The following is a 23,122-nucleotide window of genomic DNA, read 5'->3' on the forward strand; positions in this document are numbered from 1 at the left end:
TCTGTTTTTAGATGAGAAGGCTTACCCTCCAAATAATCCTAAAATCCTTGGCCCTTGTGCTCTATGTTACATTCTCAACATCAAAATAAAAATACACCATTAAAATGTGTTTGTAGTTAGGTGTAGTTTATTTGTACTGTATGACAAAAGATAAAAATTGAAATAAAACACAAGAAAGGTGTCTCTAAGTAATGAAACTTACAAAATAAATACAATATATTTAAAAAAAATTAAGAGTTAGCCTAGTAAGTTTAGCAAACACATTGATATAAATGTATATGATTTATAAAAGGACGAAGGGTTTTTGTAAAACAAACACAACCACATATTTTTGTTGTCTTTTATTTTCCAAATATTTGAAGAATGTTTGGCTGTTGAGCGGAGGATGTCTGTTGAAGATGTTTTACTGTTGGTCCCAGATGTGTTTGTAAGTAGTCGAGCATAGCGGAACACTTGTGAGCTGTGTTGACGTCTTTGGTGGCACCCCACACTATCACTCCGTCCGCCCCTAGTTGACGGGGGAGGGCGACTGAGTTGTACAGGTCCTCCTGAGCAAACATACACCGTGGTACAATCTTTGACCATTGAGGTACTGTAGTTGAATTGAGCCAACGACAGAGTGTAATGATGTAAATTATTTATTTCTGTTAAATACGCTAACTTTTTAACCAAGCCAAACTGTAAGGGCAACATATTGTAAGCTCGCCTTTATGTCATCAACTATAAAAGAGGAATTGTAATTTAAGACTGTTGTACACTCTGAATGGCTCATTCAACTGTGACCTTGAATAAAAAATTATAACAGATGGGATGTCTACATCAGTATTCAAAAGGGGGGAGAAATGATAGGATAAGCATGCTTACCTTAAGGAATGTATGTAGGCATCCCACTTCACTACAGTAACACAGAAGAAAACACAAAATAAACAATGGATATTTCAAGGCCACTGGCCCCTTTCTCAATGTGGAGAGTCACGTTCGATATTTGGAGTCTTGCATTTGAGTGAAAGACTCCAAATATCTAATGTGACTCTCCATGTTGAGAAAGGGGCCAGTGGCCTCGAAATATCCAGTGTTTATTTTGTGTTTTCTTCTGTGTTACTGTAGTGAAGCGGGATGCCTACATTTCTTAAGGTAAGCCTGCTTATCCTATCATTTCCCCTATTCTCAGGCAATAAGCCCTTTCTCTCCAAACCTAACCTCAGTATTCAAAAGAATTTGAAACAGTTTTGTTCTTTTATCTTGGACTCTGTCACTGGTCAGTGGTCAATAACCCTTATAACTTGAAAATAAGAGTTGCCATTGGTTGGCTTGCCAAAAAATTCATAGGAGGTAGTGGTTTTTGGTTTGGTTCAAAACAGGAACCAGCTCACGGGGCTTTTAATAAGTAGTCTCCCAACATTCTATATTCATCCACTTATATTCTGAGTAAAATATACACACAGTGCTTTATTTATAGAAACTTTTGTTTCTTATCTCTCTCAGGAGCTGTGGCCACTCCAATCTCTCTTAACAATGTTGTGCTATTTGTTTGAAACTTAAAGCTTACTCTTGAAAATTGTTTCAAACCTTAAAAACCTGTATCTGGTGAAAGGTTCGAGGACGTCATTCCAATAATTCCTTTAATTAAGACCCTGGGTACACACTAAAAAATCAACTTTTACAAATACATTTTTTTATGTACACCATCTAAGAATCTTACCTTTGAAATGAACCTATTGGCGTCCTGATATTTTGACCAGATGTAGACATAGACCGGGTTTTTCTTTGGTGATACTTTGGACATCCTGATAGCTTCATTGACCCTGCTAGTGATATAATGGTAGTTGGAGTTTTCTGACATATCATCGGTTCGGAGATAAGTTGAAGGGTAAAGAGCAGAGCTTTCCTCAAACAACCAATGTATCCTGCAATGAAAAAGATTACATTATTTGTTGAACAATATTTATTTTACTTAAACATCATAACTCGATATACTCTGTATTACAATTTAGTACCGAATTATTACGATTATAAGTTACAACCCTTTCGTCAATAGTTCAACATAGTAGTGGTTAGAATCACAACGTGTTTCGCCCATTCAGGCATTTTCAAGTGATATCATTTCTAAGACTGTTCTTGAAGTTTTCATGTTATATCCCTCGTATATTTAACTAATATGTTGAACTGTTGACGTGAAGATATGTACCTTATAATAGACTAATCTTAACAGTTCAGAGGCTTCATAATAAAATTAAACGCAATTTTAGTTCGGATACACATAATTGAGTACTGATCAAGATAATAGTAAATTTGTAATATTTTATGAGCCTCAATAATAATAGCTATTCTTGTAGCAGCACTAACGATTTTTTAAATTATAAATTTAGGGCATACTGTTGCAAAGTATGTATACAAAATAATACTAAAATATTAAACATGTAATCAAATGACATCAGTATAGCTGTACCTGTTGTTCTCTGGAATGACCTCATGGGAGCAGGGCATCGTCCCTGTGATTGTCTGTTTGTTGTTGAAGCAGAATGGAAAGCCGTAGTAGCCCCAGCGAGCTCGTGGTCGCAACGCCTTAGCTAGTCGTAGAGTTTCCAACAGAAACACTTTAGCTGCAGACTCAAACCTGTCGGCTGCCTGGAACAAGATCCAACAGTGAACCAATTTTCAATCATCAACTGTTAATGTTGTGTATGAGCATTTTTACACATAAGAATACTGGGAATGTCAAACAAACTCAAAATGGGAATCTATTTGTATCTAGACTATTTGTAACTCTCTTTGTTTTCAACCTTCAGTCAGTCAAAAAATCATTATACAGGTAAAATAAATTCCTGGCAAATTTTAATGAAATTTAGGATACAGTGTGAAAATCCCTGTTCATTAAAAATCAGAATTCATTGTCCTACTTCTGGATATTGCTTTATATTAATTAAATTATTATTGTTACCTTACAATATCCGTTTAGAGTTGGTAGATAGACAACTACATGTTTCGTGGCGACTGCCACATCCTCAGGTTATCCTCTTCTCAGATTCGTCATTAATTTAAAACATAAAACACTGAACACACGTAGAAAAACACATTACATTTATTTCTGTACAGTCACGGTGCGTGCACGCGTTTGGTCGGGCCGGCAGCGACTGGCATTCCAGTCGCTGCCGGCCCGACCAAACGCGTGCACGCACCGTGACTGTACAGAAATAAATGTAATGTGTTTTTCTACGTGTGTTCAGTGTTTTATGTTTTAAATTAATGACGAATCTGAGAAGAGGATAACCTGATGATCACAAGCGATATGTTTACGATTTTGCCGGGTTTTCTAAATACATTTAACTAGGTGGCGTTTGCAGGGGCATCCACAAAATTGAGCGGAGTCATCAAGGGTTCATATTATGTTGTTTTTGTCATACTGCAGTAAAAACAGTCGTTTTAAATGCATGCGTTGCGGGTCTAAAGTAGCATTTTTACTCTTTAGGGAGTAAAAATCAGCTGTTGTCAACTCAGTTGTAAATTTCTATTGTAAACGATTGCATGTATCGAAATATGTATCGATTCGTGCTTCGTAATCATTTTAACCTACAGTCTACAGTCTCTACCCATAGCATTTTAGCATCGCAGATACATTAATCCATACCCACACTCAACACTGCTCACCTTTACTACTTCCTTCACCACCCCCTATGTCGTGGACCTGTTTCCCTCTATTCCCATAGCATTTTAGGATTGCAGATACATTAATGTAATTGCCAAAGACAGTTCCCACACTCTGCACTGCAAGCCTTACTACTTCCTTCACCATTTCCTACGTCATGGACCTGTTTTCATCACTTTCCATAGCATTTTAGTATTTTAGATACGTTAATCTAATTGCCACAAACATTGCCCACACTCCGCACTGCTAGCCTTTACTACTTCTTTCACCATTTTCTATGTCGTGGGCATGCTTCCATCCCTTCTCATAGCATTTCAGCATTGCAGATACATTAATCTAACTGATACAAACTGTTTCCAGTTCCCACACTCCACACTTCTCACCTTACTACTTCCTTCACCTCTTCTTACGTCGCGGGCCTGTTTCCCTCTCTTCCCATAGAATTTTAAGATTGTAGATACCTTAATCTAATCGTCATAAACAGTTCCCACACTCCGCCTTGACTACTTCCTTCACCACTTCCTACGTCACGGACCTGTTTCCCTCCCTTTCCGTAGCATTTTTGGATTACAGATATCTTAATCTAATCGTAATAAACAGTTCCCACACTCCGAAAAAAAACTCGCCTTTACTACTACATTCACCAATTCCTACGTCACGGACCAGTTTTCCTCCCTTCCCATAGCATTTTAGGTTTACCTTAATCTAATCGTCAAAAACGGTTTCCACACTCCGGAAAGCTCGCCTTGACTACTTCCATCACCACTTCCTACGTCACGGACCTGTTTTCCACCCTTCCCATAGCATTTTAGGTTTGTAGATACCTTAATCTAATTGTCATAAACAGTTCCCACACTTCGGACAGCTCGCCTTGACTATTTCCTTCACCATTTCCTACGTCGGGGACCCGTTTTCCTCCCTTTCCATAGAATTTTAGTAATGCAGATACCTAAATCTAATCGTCGTAAACAGTTTCCACAATCCGGACAGCTCGCCTTGACTACTTCTTTCACCAATTCCTTCGTCGCGAACCCGTTTTCCTCCCTACCCATAGAATTTTAGGAATGCAGATACCTTAATCTAATCGTCATACACAGTTCCCACACTCCGGACAGCTCGCCTTGACTATTTCCTTCACCACTTCCTACGTCGCGGACCCGTTTTCCTCCCATTCCATAAAATTGTAGTAATGCAGATACCTAAATCTAATCGTCATAAACAGTTCCCACACTCCGGACAGCTCGCCTTGACTATTTCCCTTACCACTTCCTACGTCATAGACCTATATACCTCCCTTCCCTTGGCATTATTGGATTAAAAATACCTTAATCTATTGGTCATAAACAGATCCCACACTCCGGACAACTCGCCTTTACTACTACCTTCACCACTTCCTACGTCACGGACCTGTTTTCCTCCCTTCCCATAGCATATTAGGTTTGTAGATACTTTAATCTAGTCGTCAAAAACGGTTTCCACACTCCGGTAAGCTCGCCTTGACTACTTCCATCACCACTTCCTACTTCACGGACCTGTTTTCCTCCCTTCCCATAGCATATTAGGTTTGTAGATACTTTAATCTAATCGTCATAAACAGTTCCCACACTCCGGACAGCTTGCCTTGACTACTTCCTTTACCACTTCCTACGTCGCGGACCCGTTTTCCTCCCTTCCTATTGAATTTTAGGAATGCAGATATTTTAATCTAATCGTCATAAACAGTTCCCACATTCCGGACAGCTCGCCTTTACTACTTCCTTCACCACTTCCTACGTCGTGGACCCGTTTTCCTCCCTTCCCATAGAATTTTAGGAATGCAGATACCTAAATCTAATCGTCATAAACAGTTTCCGTTTCCACACTCCAGGCTGCTCACCTTTACTACTTCCTTTACCACTTCCTACGCCATAGACCTCAAGCTAGTGTCGTCATTTGATTATATTTATGATCCATACCGTTTCTGTTCTAATATCTGTGGATTAATGCTATCAGCTATTTCTTTATCTACTGCATTCAAAAGTCAACAGCTGATCATATGTTTTTGTTTATGTGTCAAATACTGCTTCCATAAGGATTACATTGAAACTTTGATACCCAGTGGGGCGGATTCCTGAGAGACTTTTTTAATGCCATATAGATGTTGGCACTCACCGATATGGTCTTTATCACCATGCAAAATTTGAAAACGATTGATTCAGCCGTCTAGGAGGAGTTTGCGTATTACGAAATGCATAAGAGTCGACGTGTAAGAGCTTCGCTCGCTTCGCTTGCTCCGCTCAATTATGATGCCTCGGTCACCGCAAAAGATGTTCACGATTTCATTACTAATTTTTTCAAATGTTAAAACACCACGTTTTTACTTCGCAAACACAAGCTTTAAAAGTGTAAAATATGGGATGGTTTTCACATTTGAGTTGAGTAATTTAAAAGAAATTTAATTGCAATCTGTCAACATTATGAACATGTAGGGTTATTTAAGATTTCCTTCTGACTCCTTGGAAAGCGATCCCCAATAAGATGGGGGCAAATTATATTAGTAGATTTTTAGGTATGATACATAACTGCAACCTTTGTTGCATTTATCTTCCCTGACTTTTTGAGGGCCTTGTAATCGTTTATGCCACCAACGAACGGTTGCTTCTGGCATTCCCGGGGTCAATGACCTGTCACTGTCACACAGAGTGTGTTGTGTTGTGTTGTCATCAGTGATGTCACGACCTTCAGTGTCATGCATCTGCGGTGGTCACGGAACATCTTAGTGACCTAGAGCAGTTTGTCACTGTCAGTGTCATTCATGGTTTCAGTGTGTAGGCCTCTATCACTGCGAGATCACAAAACCTCATTTTTTATCTTGTAAGTTACTAGAATCAGGATGGTTGGTCATGATCGTTGATCGACACTCTAATGTTTGTCAGTGTCTTTTATGATACCGGTATTATATCACTTATCAAAATAGGATTGCATAACCTCATGTGTTCATTTGTATGTTGTGTTTCTCTAATCTGTTGAAGCAAGACGATTGGATTAGATGTTTGCGCTAATGATACACCATGAATGATGGGAGTGTAATGAATGAATTAGATGACAGAGCTGTCTATTGAAATATACAATGAAAACAAAATCGAACGTTGGCTAAGTCTTTTCTTCTTTACATTTTTCACAAATAGCATTACAATATTTTACTTTAATTCCCTAACACATCAATAAATCATACTATGAAAACACAAAATCCTCTCACAACGCAATACTTATCTAACGTAAGTCATTTTCTCCTTTACATTTTATACAAATAATAAAATTACAACATTTTACTTGAATTCACTGAAATATCACCAACTAACAGGTATAACCGATAACCCCAAATTCATATGGATGTAAACAAAATTGTATCATGGCCACCTGTTTTGGTTTAAACAAACGTTAAAAGCCTATGACGAAGGGCTTTCACGGGATATCATCCAAATCCGCAAGAGGCACATCCAAAGGATCAGAGCTTTAAATTGATACCGGTACCCAATATGCCTATAAAAATAAATGTTTAGGGGTCAATTTGCTTCAGACAAAAATAAAAAAAATATTTTAATATGGATGCTTTATAAATAGTAACTGTAGGAAAAATATAATGTGTAACGCGAGTGCAAACTGCCTTTGCTGCACTCGAGAAACTTTCCACACTCGCCTTTCCACGGCTCGTGTGTTATTTCTCTTTTGTGCAGCAAAGTGCCACTTCACCCACTATTTACACAAATTACTATTTCGTTACGTTTTAACCGTAATATGGGGCTTTATGAATACGAAAATGTTTCAGGTCTCTGTGCATGCATGATGAGTACACATGTAGGAAATTTGTTATAAAAATAGGTGTAAGGTGTTTTAACGTTCAGGGGAAAATTGAGTTTTTATTACTTTTAGTACAGTAGGGTCTATTTACGCACCAGACATTGCTATTCATTGTAATTATTCCTCAATACACTTTCTAATTAAAGTTAGCGACACCCTTAACACTGGTTCTAATGAGATTTAAAACCTGGATCTGTTTTCTTGTTTTGTGCCCTGTGAATTCTAGTTTTTTTAATAGACTCGTTTAGTGTAATGAATTGGTTCCATCGGTCGGACACTCATGCACTCTCTTTCGTGGTTTTATGTGTGATCAAATGCTAGAAAAATGTATTAACAAGCATTATACAGACATCTATTCAGACAAGTTTTTCATTATTAACTTTTGCAATGTTGGTCAGCCTCGATGATGTGTCTATCAAGGTAAACCACAGCTGATGACAAGCTCCTTGACACAAACTGACTGAATTTGAGTCACGACTTTGAGACTCCCTCAACACGCGCAGCGGAAAAGTCACAGGCCTACAACTATATTACAGGCTACGGATGCGTTTTTTGCCCTAGGACGCAAGGCACGAGCACGGGATTGTTTTCACATTACTTCAGGCTAGACCTAAGGGTTGTGGCACTATCACTTAGATAAAATCCATATTGGTGATTTGGCGGGATTTGAACCCGAGATCTCAGGGATCGAAGTCCCGTGCTCAATGTACAAGTTGATGTTACACAGTAAGCCAAAGTCTGCGGAGACCAGTATGAGTAGATCTCAATCAGGCCTACAACAGTCTGCAGCGGAGACCGCATAGTTCTTATGGTGACGTCATTTGATTAAATGCTGCAGATATATCATTTATTTACCTAACCCACCATGTTAAACTTCCCTATCCCAAGCTTGATGTATACAACGATGTACTTCCTGCGTGATGTAAAAACGCTCTTACTACACTTGTAAGGTGTGGCTCTTGTAAGGTGTGGCACTTGTAAGTAAATGGCTATTACTTTGACGGCAAACACCGTTTTACATCATCGTAAGTAAAGCAACGGCGACGTCACTATATACTTAATACACGTTGTATGGACATGTAAATGAAATGAAATGAAAATGAAATGAAAATCCTTCTTTATTGAGGCGAACTTAGGACCTCATGGTCCTTTCTTACAGTTAACCTCTAAATAATAATAGTAATAACAATAATACATGATATGAACAAAAGTAAAATACACATTTCGTAACATAATTAATAATAAACAACATAACATACATTTATTTTCCTAGCATACAGTCACACACACATACACTCTTTGCAGCAGCTAAGCCTAACGCACGCCATCCCGCCACGCCACTACCATCCGGTTGAGATAATATTCTTTCAGTGTCGCCTTCAGTCGGGATCGGTTTTCTATGGATTTAATGGCATCGGGTATAGAGTTCCATAGGCGGCATGCTGTGACTACAAATGATTTATTATAAATAGTTGTTCTGTGACGAGGAATGCGCAACGTAGACGAGCCAGAGCGAGTATCCCTTGCACCAAAAGTACAAGGGAACCTTGCACCTTCCGGTAGTTACATGTACCGATAGTGAACGTAACTATTTCTTCCTTGCACAATTTTTCTCTGCGTTACCTACATGATTCATATAATAAATTATCACAATTTACTTTGATATATAGTACTCGTATCAACTCAGTTTTTAAATCAATCTATTTATAGATTTAAACGCATATGAGACCTAGAGAATTGTTTGAGGCCCAGTTATTTTGCGGACGCGCTACGGGTTTAATCACCGTGTGGTAGATAACAAACCGATGACATTGCCAACAATGCAACCTGAAGAGCATTTTAATACGGTCGAGGAAACTTGTCATCCTTCTGAAATGACACATTTGAAAATGGTTAGCCTACAATCAATGTGTCAACTATAGTGTGGCTTTGTTACCAACTGAACAGCCGTTTCAATAACCAGGACCGTACAGTATTGAAAAAAAATGTATCAGCAATTTGACTCATACTTTCTGTCATTAGCCTGTCAACCTTTATCCTAGGTAAGCGGTGGGAGTAAATATAATTTTTATGGGGAAAATCGCGAAGGTGTCAATAACTTTTGATCTGTAGTTTTTATTGCAATGGGGTTTGTGCCGTTGAGTTTATAGTTACAAAGACTAATAAATCTGAGCAAAAACCGTTCGAGCAGTTTTTTTTTAAATCCGATTTTCGTTATTTTATGGGAACCCTTATCTCTATTCATAAAAATCAAAATTTCAAAAAATTGAAGATAAATGCCTGGATATACCTGAAATAGTATCCACACACAGACATCATTTCGAAAACAACTTTTTGGGTCCAGGGGGCACAAACCGGATATCCACCAAAACTGAAATTCGAAAATTATGACGAAAACAATACTTTTTCCAGTTTCTCCATACTGTGTATATAAGGAGGAATTTAAAAAAAAGCTATGAATGACAACGACAACTGAGTTCAGTGTTGTGCCATCAAAAAACTACTGACTAATTATCTACAAACGATATTATTATTTTATCACTATCGAAAAGGTGAACTTATGTATTAGCCACGGAGTGTTGTCTAGCTATGTAAATTTATCCATCTTATTTTATCCTTCCATATTATATGCTGCTTCTATGACATCTAAATTGTTAGGTCTACGCGAAGCGACATATTTCATCGAAGAATGTCAAATGCATCTAAGGAAAAGCGGTCTAAGTCTCTCAAATTTGTAAAGGCCTACATACATCTGGATATTGACCAGTCCTTAGTTAGATGGATGGTCAGGAGACAGGTTCCATCATTCAGACTATAGGCATTACACCCCAATTATTTATATTGCTTAATTTTTAATACTAGCCTCGGAATCACGATGGATAAATGGCATATTAAATCTCATGATTTAAGTAGGTACTATAATCTTTTTGAAGTGACTTGTGATTGATTATTATAGCCTATACTTACATAAGTTCGCAATAAAGAATTGAATACCAATAGAAGCTGTACGCGTTTAGAGCTCCTATTAAAATAAGAGTTGGGATTTGCAATGAATACAGTATTATCATTGACTATACGTATTATCATAGACAAAAAGAATTGTATTATTCATTGAGCTGAGTGAGATACCATGTGTAGCTTTGTGACTAAAACTATTTTCAATGTTAAAACCAGCTGTTAGTTGATGGTAAAACCATCTGGTATGCGTACGCCTATGAATAGTGCAAAAAATACACTTCCCATTCCATTGTAAACTATGAAGCCTGTTTTAATGTAAAGTTCAAAGGTAAAGCTTAAAAGTGTTCTAATCGATTAAATGTTTTCCTGAAGATTTAGGGTAGATTTAACAGCTTATGACGTCAACTTTGGACATAACCTAGAGGCAAGCCTTACATACCCTAGACATAGCACCTCCACCATTGGGCATTCTCCATATTACTCTGGTTTAAATTTTATAATAGCCTGCCTAGCACCATGAAGGGTTTGACAGATTTTAAGGGATTTAAAACCAGTTTATTCCAATTGTTGTCAGATAAATGCTGCTACAGGATTGGGGACTTTTTCAATTAGTTAGTAGTACTAATACAAATCAATAGTTTTCTGTAATGATTTTACATAAAACCGCCTCATAATCCAACTTCCTGGCATAAACCATATCTAGCCGCTAGCCTATTACATATCGTTATATTATAAAACGTGTAAGTAAGTTAGCAAAATTCTATCGGCTTAAATTAAATCATGGAAGTATTATAATAAAGTATATTGATAAGCATTTTCTTTATTTTTACACAAAACGAGCTCTTGCAAGCAAGATTTAAATACTTATGGACTCAACTAGTCAAAATAAGTTTTTAATGATTGAGTTGAATTTAAAATACACATAATTGAAATTCATTTGAAAACTCCATAAAATAACAAACTAATTGAATGAATAATTCGTAGAGATGAGGTTTTTATCACTGGGTTTTTAATACCTTTGACTAGTCATTGGTAATACAATACTGAAAAATAATCTATTAAATATACTGTATTATTAATATCAATACATCATAAGAAGCAATTAAACGTAATATCTATAAACCACTGACTATTTCAACCGTTTCCAATGAAGTGAAAACGTCATAGTAATTACTTCGTAGTACCGACATTACTAAGACATGATAATGTCAAATTAATGATGGTACATTAACGCTTTCTCTAGAATATATGTCAGAGGGCCAATCACTAGAATGTTCCAAGTTATACATCGAACCATAATGTCCTTAGTAGGAGAAATATATGTTCTTTTTATGATTTAACTGATCAATTTTAGAAAAAAACATTGTCCTACTTTTTTAGTTGAAATTTTGATCGTTGATACTACTCATATTTTTCATGATACTACTCATGTTAAATGATTTATTTAACATTCTATGTTGTCTTGGTACACCTTACTAGGCAAAAATTAATGTTAATCGGTGATTTGGGATTCTGAAGGATACATATATGATCTAGATGTGGCATATTTCTTTATTTACATCCTTATAATTTTTAGTTGCAATAACTAATTGTCAGCTAAAATACTTACCTATGAGTTAGGTGAACATTTTCTGTCTCATATGTAAGTTGAGTTATTTCTCTAACTTAAGAGTTTATATAAAACGGGATGTATGTAAACTATTGTTAATTCTCGTCCCATGCAGTTTAAGCTCGTCTGAATAACAATTAATTCAGTAAAGCAACCGGGCTACTGGATATTTACTTAGTCTGCAGGTTTCATGAGATATTTATAACTTTAAATTCGGAAATAGTTTAATATTGTCCCCCACATATTATTATGGAATTGTATGTGTATTCCACTAAACGTATCGTTGCTGTTCCTAGTACGCCGCGCCACAATAAATTTATATGTACTCCAAAAATTCGATGCTGAAAAAAAACTTGATCAACATGAATTGAAACTGTATATCAAAGAAACATGACTACATGTAAATGTATGTTTTGGCAATCAAGTAATTAACTAATATTTTATAACATTATAGAAAAGAGACAATTAAAAAAAATACATAATAAAATCTATTAACATGTTTCAATGCTATCAATATTTACGAAATTATTTGTTTATGCCATTCATATACATGGGTCTGTAGTACAGTAGGTTTTCTTCAATGGTAAACCTTTTTAAACAAAATCAATAAAGCTAGAGTATTCGTGTCAATAAAGTAAGTGAAATTTTTATTAGCGCGCAAGTCTGCTTAAACACATTAAATATTCGTGGTAATAATAATGTTTGGTTTCAGATCTGTACAAAAGCATGCAACAATATTTGTTTGGCTCATTGATTATTTTTTCAACCTCCAACTTGCGCGAAATCATAACCAGTTTTATAATTTATTGAATAAACATATTTATATGTTTATGTAATGATTCTAACCATGATTTGCTTGGTTTGGTCAAACTATCACTTGGCATTTTTAAAGTTTTGTTGAGTACAACGTTTATGTTATACAAAATTACCAAAAGTTAATTTAAGAGCGTATACACAGTTGGGAGAGAACGATTTGATTCAATTTAGCACTTGAAGTACTTCCTCCGCTTAAAAAAATCAACTTTCTTTAAAGAAACCAAAGCAGCGAATCTAATTAGTTACGAATATTGACAACAATATAAATAAAAGCTTTCGTTCACGTAGGTTAAACGAATACCTAGACTAGTATTTTTGTTGTTTAAAAAGTTAACTAAACCAATATTTTTATTTCTTTGTTGTCTTAATTGAAATTGGCAAAATGTTATTTTACAAACTATAATGCAGCAACGGCAAGTATTTTACACATTTTTGTATGGACGGCTTGTTTTTAACATCTACTGGTTTGAAAAGTTTACTGTATGCTGCTCTGATAGAATGAAACAATCGACCTAGGTATTTAACAACCAATTAATTATTTAACATCGTTAGTAGGATGTCAAATCGTGCAATTAAACAATCAAAACATCCCATCCCCCTCACTACAAATACTAAACGTGTCAAAACCTAGAAAAGGGATGAAACAGAACCAGCCCTAGAAGCGTTTTAACAACAATGGTCTGAAAACAGCTGATACTGATCAGCTGTTTGTTTACTCACAGATGATCAGAAGCGGAGACAAATCTCGCCAGTGTTACCACTACCACGGCCACAAACATCCCGACTAACAGCGACTTGAGGTCTGTCCTGTCCCTCCTTGTGCGCAACCTTCGCCAATGTCTTATCAATAGTTTATAGTTATTCTCTCAAGCTTGTACTACTTATTGGCACCCATACATAAACACTCGTAGGATTATTGTCGGGAGAGAAATCCTTCAAGTGGAAAACTGAACAAGTTAAATTTGTAATTATAGTAGGTACTGTATGCCAGTGTATTCGGATTCAATAAATAATAATTATTAGAAAAGTTTCCATAAAAAAATATAGTGTCTTAACTGGTTTCGTATGATGAAAATGCTAAGTTTGACGAATAAAATTGTTTATGAATAATCCAAATATAGGATAGTGGGTAAGTTTGGCATTGCGATATTTGAAGTATTGAAGTTAGTAGTATATAATTCTTTATTTTGAGCAAGAAAAAAACTTATGTAAGGTATCTGTTGAATTATAATAAATACTTGCTCTGAGGTGAAAACCCAACTACTAATTGACTTTCTCAGAAGGTGTTAATATTTGACTTCGTTATAACAATCATGCTAGAGGATTATTGTTACTAGGCACGAGCCCGGTATTTTTTTCACATTACTTCAGGCTAGAACTATGGGTTGCGGCCTTATCACGTAGATAAAATCCATTGGTGATTTGGCAGGATTTGAACCCGGGACCTCAGGGACCGAAGTCCCGCGCTCTAACCACTACACCCTCCCGCTCCCCCAATTAATTCGTTGATATTAAAAGTACAGGTTTTCAAACATGCCTTAAATAAATTAAATGAATACGATGAAGACGAATCACGCACTCAAGCGTCGCTTGGCGTGATAGGCCTACACAAAAAATAGGCTTGAAGTTTTACAAGTATGAGTAGTCTACACTGAAATACAGCAAAAGATAACAAATATTGCGCTCATGCTGAGTCATGCAAAGACAAAATATTTCAGTTCATAAATTAATTTTTGAAATGGGCTAATGTCCAAGGTGTTAGGTGTGAGTCATAATGACCAAACATCGAATGCCATTTTTACATAGCTGAGGGTCGAAGTTCTACCGTGGGACAGACGATCAGATTTTAACAAACTGTCGTTTGTTTGACAATTATTAAACTTTTCAAAGCATGCTGCAACCTTCATAAATGAAGTAAAATGTAACGAGCTCAAACATTCCAGTACATGTGTTTTTTGTTTACAGGTACTATCTTTACCAAACATACATAAAAATCCATCAAAATGTTGTAGCGTCACTGTTTTCAATTTTTCGAAATTTTTATTTTTAATTGTGATTTTTCATAAAATTTGGAAAATCTGATTTTCTAAAAATGGACCAAACTATTTTGTTAAAAATTAACTATCTAGTCCTATATATTTTGAATGAAATTGTACAAATTCAATTCCTGTAAAAATTATGGTTCTAAAGTTATTGTAACTTATGTATTTTTTTTTTAAAAATAACGAAAAATCGGATTTAAAAAAATGCCGGTTTCGATTTAAATTATGGTCCTTTAAATTTTGAACAAAATTGTAAATCTACCGTTTCCGTAAAAATTACAGTTCAAAAGTTCTTGTAGCTTATGTTATAAAAAAATAACAAAAAATCAGATTTTAGGAAATAAACTGGTTTTGATTAAAATTAATGTGTCTATGGTGCTTATAATTCTAAACAAAATAGTGGAAACCCCATTGCTGTAAAAATTACAGTTCATAAGTTATTGCAACTTTTGTGATTTTCCCCTATAAAATATCATAGTTACTCCCACCGCTTATCCATGATAAAGGTTGTTGATAAGCTTATGGGAAAAAGTATGTGTCATATTGCTGATACCGTTTATTATACATGTTATCTTTGAACTACGACATTTCGAAGCAGCGGGTAAAAAAGCACAAAGTTTTCATGTGCGTTTTAAGTTCAGTTTGAATCACGTTTAAAAAATTAACCTTTCACCGGACATTAATAGCTATAATAAAACTGTCTTCATCTGATGCATGGCAATGAAAGTGTAGCAAGGAAATCAAATTAAACTATGATTTTATTTTTTAGTCTGTTATTGTCTATAAGATGAATTATTGAAAAGTTTAATTATTACGGAATAAAAAAGAAAATGCAAACTAAGGTAAACGTTTAGTCGACATCAGCGCACTCAGACGCCACCAACATAAAACACACATACAAACAGGCTTTAGATTTACAATATTATGAGTCTACATGCAATATCCATAGTCAATGATGTTATGTTGCAAATCAAACTGTGCAGGTGTATGACTGCAACGAGAGTGGAATTGCATCGGATCAAGGAGGCGTTGTGAATGTCATCTTGAGCAATCTATTGTTGTCGGCAGACTTTATTGACAACAGCTGTTCGTGGGACGATCAGCTGGTTTATCACCTTCTTCATACAATCAAGTCGGAATAAAGTCAACCCATTTAGATTACATACCATAGCACTTGCTTTCACTTATTCAAAGCACAAGCATTACCATACGAATGACCACTAGTAGATAGGTATAGTGACAGGTACATATGTTAGCGCCCTATCGAATCTCAAATTAATAGGACTATCTTTCTATCTGTAATATTATACAAAGTCGTCTGTCTTTTCCTCCTGCGAAAACCACACTAAAATAGTGTTCGTAGGTGGCAGTTTTGTTACAGAAAGAACGTCTAGTAGGCTACCTAGGAATATTGTGTCCCCACGCCAAAATATTTGATATTTTATTAGCTAACATAAATACTATTAGCTTGAGCCATGGTGGAAGGAAAAATACATAGCATATTTTAGAGCTCAAGTACGTATAATAATACATTTTTTTGCTTTAAATTCCACATTTTTCGGGGCGGGGCAGGACCCCCTTTTTTCTGGGGGATATTTCATACCCCCAACCCCCCTCCCACCACGGTGATCATCGATTCCCGAAGTGAAATCCTGGGACCGCAAATGAGTGTGCCTTTTTAGTGAATTTCCCTATAGGGAAGTAGCTAATACCGTAGGTAGCATGGTAAGACCTAGGCCCGGGACCGATTTACTTTTTCATTTTGATCCACCCAGAGGCCAAAAACACAATTCGTTCAAATTTTCATATATGTATAGTATATGTATACGTCCGTGAACGTGATCACTTGAGTAATTTTTGTCCGATGTTGATACAATTTAGTTTAAAGGTGTAAGGTAGGATAACTTGAATGAGTTCGTGAACCAGAATGATCGGACCATGGGAACGGGGTTTTATGGGGTAAAAATGGGTTTTCTCATTTTTGACCCTCAAAACACAAAATTTCCCAATTTCTCTCTAGACTTTTTTAAAGAGCTTAAAAAAACAAATAATTTAGTATATCGAAGTTGTTTTGTACGGTTATTAGTAACGGTGAAAATTTTAAAATTGTAAATTTAAAATTCCTATGTTATGCTAATGGAGCATATTGTAAAATGTCATAGTTAGCTTGTTTATGGATATATTTTGATAAAACTTGGCAAATTTATTTATTTTGCACTAAGCTATTAATATTTTACCAAAAACCCCACAATAGTTTCCTTGTAACAGCAAACCTAGGTACTCGTTAACCTAATGTTATTTAAATAGATTTAATTTAAAATCAATTCAGACAAATGGAAATTCGCTTAGTCGGCAGGTTTGCTGCGGCGGGGGTATTTTTACTAAGATGAGTGCGAGGTTACAGCTGTATGTTACAGTACTAACTAAATTCATATGGATCTGATTCTTTAACTAGGATCATTTTCGTTTATATAAAATACCAAAATGATCAAGGTTAACTGGATCCAGTTTCGAACCATTTAAAAGATTTTGCTTTTTATCAGGATCGAACCAGTGGGCAGCAACCTTCGATCTCCTAGGTGAGCACTATAACCAAGCCACTTGTGGGACAAATATCTATAAGCAAGCAGTTATAAGGCAAATAGCTGGATAAGCTGTGTTCCATACGATGCTACAACCTGCTCTCTTAATACTTAATCAATATTCAAAATCAATGTACTGAGCATTGACTATTGGTAGATGAAAATTCATCATTATGGGTCACATCTGTTAGCAAAATTTCTAAATTAATAGTCTTTTATTTTTAAGCCGAGGATGGTTGCCCACAAGATGCATGGAGTAAAAGCATTTTACTTTTACTCCATGCATCTTGGGTTGCCCAATATGGCATGAGGTAATGGATCGCCATTCACTTGTAAAAACCTCAAAAGTAATCATTATCTTGTGGTTACGTCAACAGTTCTGGTTGACTGATCAATAGCTATTATTATTTATGTCAATCTGTCAACATACGTATGAATTCTGGTCACATATCAGGTACCTATACATGTTGATTTTTATATAAGTTAAAATAAATTTGTTGCTTTGCACCATCCCGTCAGACTGCCAAGCTATCGTTGTAGGTTTCTCTCTGGAAAGCTTGTTTGCCCAGAAACTTTAATTTAAATATTTTATGAAAGTCTGATAAGTGTTCTATAAAAATATACAAATGATTTCGCACAGAAACCGCTAACTTTTACTCTTTAAACTTTGTCTGGCGGTTCATTAAAGAATTCGTAGCGTATATTACTACCGTATAAAAATTGCACAATAAAGTAGCTGTTGGATTGACTATATCGTTCTCAGTGTAAAAAGGAAGGGCCTAAACCACAAATATGTAAAATTTAACTAATTCTTCCAGCCATTTACCATATTATTTAGAAAATGTTGTTTCACGAAGTTTTACGATATGGAATTCACTTCAGGCAAGAAAGTATGTCAAACATAACAAGATAGGATGGAGCACACATGCCAAACTTGATTGGAAAACGCGCGTTGGAACCACACAGGAAATTGAACAGTATAAAAGTTTTGGATACGGATGGCGCACTACAAAGTCAATTATGGGGACAAAACTAGGTTAAATTTGTAAACATTTTTAGTGCAGTGGCAAAACAGTAAACAAGAAATTAGTCAAACGCGCTGAAACCAAACTGAGAAGGCAAGAAACACTACGCACTGGCGTTAAAATACAAAATACATGGAGACGGGATCATTTTCCAGATTATAAAAGGGTTGTGACAATTTCATTGACACGATTCACCCACCATCATCAACGCCGAGTGCAAAAAACCAAATATACCACTATCCTAAAATTTTAATAAATAGGTTGGGGCCCATGGTAAATTGTATTTAAATATTCTTATATTACACGCAAATATGAGGTGAAAAACTATGTGAAATCCACGGTCCCTGTAACCACTCCACACGTACGTTGTTGATTCAAAAAAGCTTTGGTTTCCTCTTCAAATTTCCTTATATCCTCTAACGTGAGATTGTACCACTCGTCCATAAGGCAAAACAGCTTCCGGTTGACAACGGTATACAAACGTCGTTGGAAATTCTGCAAAATCTTCTCAACCTTGTTCTGCAGACCGAACCATCGGAAGTGGACGGTGACGAGTTTGTAGCACGTCATAACAGGAGTCACAGTGTCTACCCAATCACCCTGCAAAGGACCTCGGTTGGTCTTGGCAGAACGGTATAACTTGGGGTCAGTGTTGCGGCTATAGTCATTACTGGCCACAGGATCGTTGGCGATATCTATAACAAACACTTCCCGTTGTCCCAGAACCTCTTGAGAAAGTTGGAGTGCGTTTTCCTCTTTCCCTCTGTCGTTCGTGTGCATCGTGATTATCTCCAAACGAAAATCGTCCTTCATGAACCCCGGGTTGGTGATAACAGTTTTGCAGTATGGATACGCGTTCCAACATTCTTCGTGAAGTTCCTTCGAGCCCTTGGGAGATATCAGCCTCAGTATCGTCGGCATCTTCTTATCCAGGTGGTACTTTTTGAAGGAGTACTGTCCCGAAGAGTACTTGCCGTCCATGAGAGGGTAGTCGCTGAAGGGTTCGTTCTTCACAACCTCCACGCCTTCACTTCCGCCAGTCTCCTCTCTGCTCATGTGGGCTATCGTGTAGAGGGAGGCTATTTGGTACTCTTCCACCGTCACTGGCAAGATCACCCGGTACTCGTGGATCAACATTCTACATGCCTGAAAAGTCTGCAATTAGAAAACAGTAATAATTTTAGTAAACGAAATCGCCATACTGTAAGTGGGTTTAAAATGTTAAATGAAACCTATATAGGTCAAATTTTAACTAATTTTTCACTCAAAAGAGCTCCAAGTTATACATAAGCTATTGCTTTCTAGGTGGTAAGGAATACTCACAGAAAACTTTTTTACACCTAGTAAACTTCATTGACCTTTCAACAAAGACTCATACTTAGAAAAGTTTAATTTGGATAGGTTTTACTCCACAAACAAATTTAACCTGGTGAAATACATTTTTTTTATTTGTAACTTTTAACAGCTGTAACAAATACGTTGACAAATAATACGGTGACCGAAAATGGGTACACTTCTATATCTGTTGGCACAAACAACCGAATTAGTAATATTGATTATTCGATTGTTTAATTCGATATATCGTTTGGTTAGTTAGGTAAGGTTAACCTAACCTAACTAACCAAACGATATATCAAAAAATCGATCGATATTTTCATTCGGTAAGAGATCTATATGTGAATCTAAAACACGCAAGCGACATACAGCCTATCAACCACATACTTGAATGGTCTTGATGTGAAACTTCCCGAAAATATTAGATTTTCGATCAACCCTCCCCACATCAAAGATGGTTACATTACAATAAGTTATTAATTTTTACCCTTCCACTCAGTTTAATGCAAAATGCACAAGAGATTATAACTAATATAAGCAATGTGCGATTGAGATTTGCCCATATAATCCATAGGAAGTATGTGTAGCAACAAAGGCAATACAGTAGATTTAGAGACCCACATTATTTTCTTAATGTTGTTCTTGACCCGTGTCGAAGACGGGCAGAACAACTAGTATACATAAGACCAAGTTAAATTTGTTTTTGGTTGTTTTATTTTGTTATTTGATGGCGTTCAGTTCAAGTGTACATGCGCAGTCACCCACCACCATGAAATTGCCAATGGAAATGGACAACGGCCGTCCACCCGACACTCGCCCGCCGTGCCGCCGGTGTAACCCAAAGTAAGTAAGTGATGTAAGTAAATAAACAATAGTGCCTCACGAAGCTTGTAAATAGTGGCATTTATGTTTAATAATAAACTATAGACACTCTGAAGATGCCTCAATCAGGTGAAATGTACAGTTAGTGACTAGAACAAGGACAAAGAACAAAAGGCAACAACCAAATAAAAAAACCTAGTGTTTTGTGGGTTGTTGCAATGTAGCTGTTGACCAATTAGTACAGGCGCTACTAAATACTAAATAAAATACCCCCACCACAGCAAACCTGCAGACTAAGCGAATTTCCATTTGCCTGATTGGATTTACACTAAAATGATCTCCTTAAAATTATCACATTTATTCCCTATTTAAATCGAATCAGTTTAACACATACTTAGGTTTGCTGCAACAGGGAGGGTTGAAGTGTTTTTTTTATGTAAAATGTTAATAGTTAGTAGGAAATAAAAACATTTTCCAAATTTGGGCAAAATATGTTAATAAATAAGCAAACTACAACAGTTTACTTATCCCCTATAAGAATAACATGGGAATTTTCAATTTACAATTTTTTTGAATTTTCTCCGTAACCATTAGGCGCATTATAACACTTCAATATACTAAATTATTTGTTTTTTTTAAGCTCTACAAAATAGTTTGTAAAGAAATTGCAAAAATTTAAGTTTTTTGGGTTAAAAAAGGGAAAAACCCATTTTTACCCCATAAAAGCCCCCATAAACCCCCGTTCCCATGGGCCGATCATGCTGGTTCGCGAACTCGTTCGAATAAACGTAAGTTTACACGTTTGTACCAAATTTAATCAAAATCGGATCATTTTTGCTCGAGTTATCGCGCTAACGGACACACATATATAAATAAATATATATATATATAAATATATATATATATGAATTTGAACGGATGCTATTTTTGGCCTCTAGGGACCTCAAAACGAAAAAAAAATCGGTCCCGGGTCCAGGTCTTACCATGAGTACTACGGTAATAGCTTATTCCCTATATGGGAAATTCGCTAAAAGTAACAAAAAAGCAAACAAAGTAGGTGCAGTTGAGTATGCATGAAAAGAGTCAGAGATGTTGACTTTTAATTTTGGGCATAGGGGTCTAGGTAAGTGTAAAACCCCATGTCGTCACCTCCAGCAGAGGGGTGGTCGACAACTTAGGGCCGGGTGGGGGCGCAAAGTTGCGAAAAACTTTAATCGGCAAAGCGCTTTTAACTCCCTTGTTTTTTTGTTATTAAACGTAAATATAAGATTCTATTATATTGACTTTTGATTTTGGTAATGGGGGCCTAGGTGAGTGTAAAAACCCATGTCGTCGCCTCCAGGGGTGGTCGATATCTTAGGGGGGGGGGGGCGCAAAGTTGCAAAAAACTTAAATCGGCAAACCGTTGATAATTCTCTTGTTATGGAACGTAAATGATTTTTTTTTTATTGACTTTTGATTTTGGTAATGGGGGTCTAGGTGAGTGTAAAAATCCATGTCGTCGCCTCCTGGGGTGGTTGACAACTTAGGGGTTGGGCTCTAAGATGCGAAAAACTTTAATCTGCAAAGCGCTTTTAACTCCCTTGTAATTTAACGTAAGTAAGAGATTCTTTTAAATTGGCTTTTGATTTTGGTAATGGGTGCATGCCTAGGTGAGTGTAAAAACCCATGTCGTCGCCTCCAGGGGTTGTCGACAACTTAAGGGGCGGGGCGCAAATTTTCCGAAAAACTTCAATAGATTGTTGTGTTATATCTCTAAGTTTGTTGTTGTTGTAGTTCTATAGTCATGGTCTGCACTGGTCTGTATAGCAGCTAGTCTTTGCTGTACGAGTGTACGCCGTACAACCAAGGCGGCCGTGGTTGTACGTTAGTTGCTCCGTGCGTAGCATATGTAATCTTTGATAAAACATACGTAATGTTTTATCTATGGTTGCTCCTTTCCTTTCCTAAAATAGTTCCAGTTCCCAGTTCAGTTCAATTTCAGTTCAGTCGAGTTTACTTTACTTTTCGAGTTTTCACTTTTCTTCAATTTCCACTTCAGTCCAGTCCTTCAGCGTTTTCTGTGACGGGGACGGGACGGGTTCACGTCACGTTTCACGTCACGTTACGTTAAGTAGAGATGGGAATTATCGTTCACTTGGTGGAGTCGTTCACTCCGGAGTTATTGAGTTGTCGGAACTAGTTCCGCGGAGTAGCCTAGTTCCAACTCCGTTTAGAAGAGCGCTAAACACCGGACTTTCGGAGTGGAGCGCTTCCACTCAAGAATCACTCACCAACCATTTTGGTTCAGAGCTCATAGTTCCAGTCCGTCGTTCCTCTTCTTACTTACTTACTTACTTACTTCGCATCCCCTCTGGATGATAGTTCCTGGTTCCATTCCAGTAATCGTTATTGAATAAGCGGAATGAATAATGACGAAACAGTAAGTATGGCAGTGAGTGAGTCGT

The 23,122-nt window shown here is 36.5% G+C and overlaps 2 protein-coding genes across 3 annotated transcripts; both read right to left on the bottom strand.

The window, feature by feature from the left end:
- Nucleotides 1–326: 326 nt before the first annotated feature.
- On the bottom strand, nucleotides 327–6,380 carry LOC128989209 (hyaluronidase Tab y 2.0101-like). Its single transcript, XM_054411082.1, has 4 exons — nucleotides 6,275–6,380; nucleotides 2,450–2,636; nucleotides 1,703–1,907; nucleotides 327–548 (listed from the first exon to the last, which is right to left on the bottom strand). Exons 1-4 carry the CDS (start codon nucleotides 6,378–6,380, stop codon nucleotides 342–344), a joined length of 705 nt encoding a protein of 234 aa, XP_054267057.1. The 3' UTR covers nucleotides 327–341.
- Nucleotides 6,381–18,779: 12,399 nt separating this feature from the next.
- On the bottom strand, nucleotides 18,780–19,964 carry LOC128990380 (phosphatidylinositol transfer protein alpha isoform-like). 2 transcript variants are annotated; one of them, XM_054412727.1, is made up of 2 exons: nucleotides 19,842–19,964; nucleotides 18,780–19,673 (listed from the first exon to the last, which is right to left on the bottom strand). In XM_054412727.1, the coding sequence occupies exon 2, from the start codon at nucleotides 19,653–19,655 to the stop codon at nucleotides 18,843–18,845; it is 813 nt and encodes a 270-aa protein (XP_054268702.1). In that variant the 5' UTR covers nucleotides 19,656–19,673; nucleotides 19,842–19,964; the 3' UTR covers nucleotides 18,780–18,842. The 2 variants fall into 2 exon arrangements, with proteins under 2 accessions (XP_054268702.1, XP_054268703.1); XM_054412728.1 differs by having other exon boundaries at nucleotides 18,780–19,664; nucleotides 19,842–19,963.
- Between the last annotated feature and the right edge of the window lie 3,158 nt (nucleotides 19,965–23,122).

The sequence above is a fragment of the Macrosteles quadrilineatus genome, unplaced genomic scaffold (genome assembly GCF_028750875.1).
Source record: "Macrosteles quadrilineatus isolate MER2022 unplaced genomic scaffold, UCM_ALF_1.0 Scaffold_3__2_contigs__length_128488019, whole genome shotgun sequence".
Classification (NCBI taxonomy): Eukaryota; Metazoa; Arthropoda; class Insecta; order Hemiptera; family Cicadellidae; genus Macrosteles; species Macrosteles quadrilineatus.

What these genes read in the sequence shown, in the direction of transcription:
- LOC128989209 (XM_054411082.1), bottom strand. Translation starts at nt 6,380, where the DNA reads ATGCATGACACTGAAGGTCGTGACATCACTGATGACAACACAACACAA. An exon ending in AATGCCAGAAGCAACCGTTC is followed by an intron (nt 2,637 to 6,274) that starts GTTGGTGGCATA and finishes ACTGTTGGATCT; the next exon opens with TGTTCCAGGCAGCCGACAGG. An exon ending in CCAATAGGTTCATTTCAAAG is followed by an intron (nt 549 to 1,702) that starts GTAAGATTCTTA and finishes ATGTTTGCTCAG; the next exon opens with GAGGACCTGTACAACTCAGT.
- LOC128990380 (XM_054412727.1), bottom strand. Translation starts at nt 19,655, where the DNA reads ATGTTGATCCACGAGTACCGGGTGATCTTGCCAGTGACGGTGGAAGAG.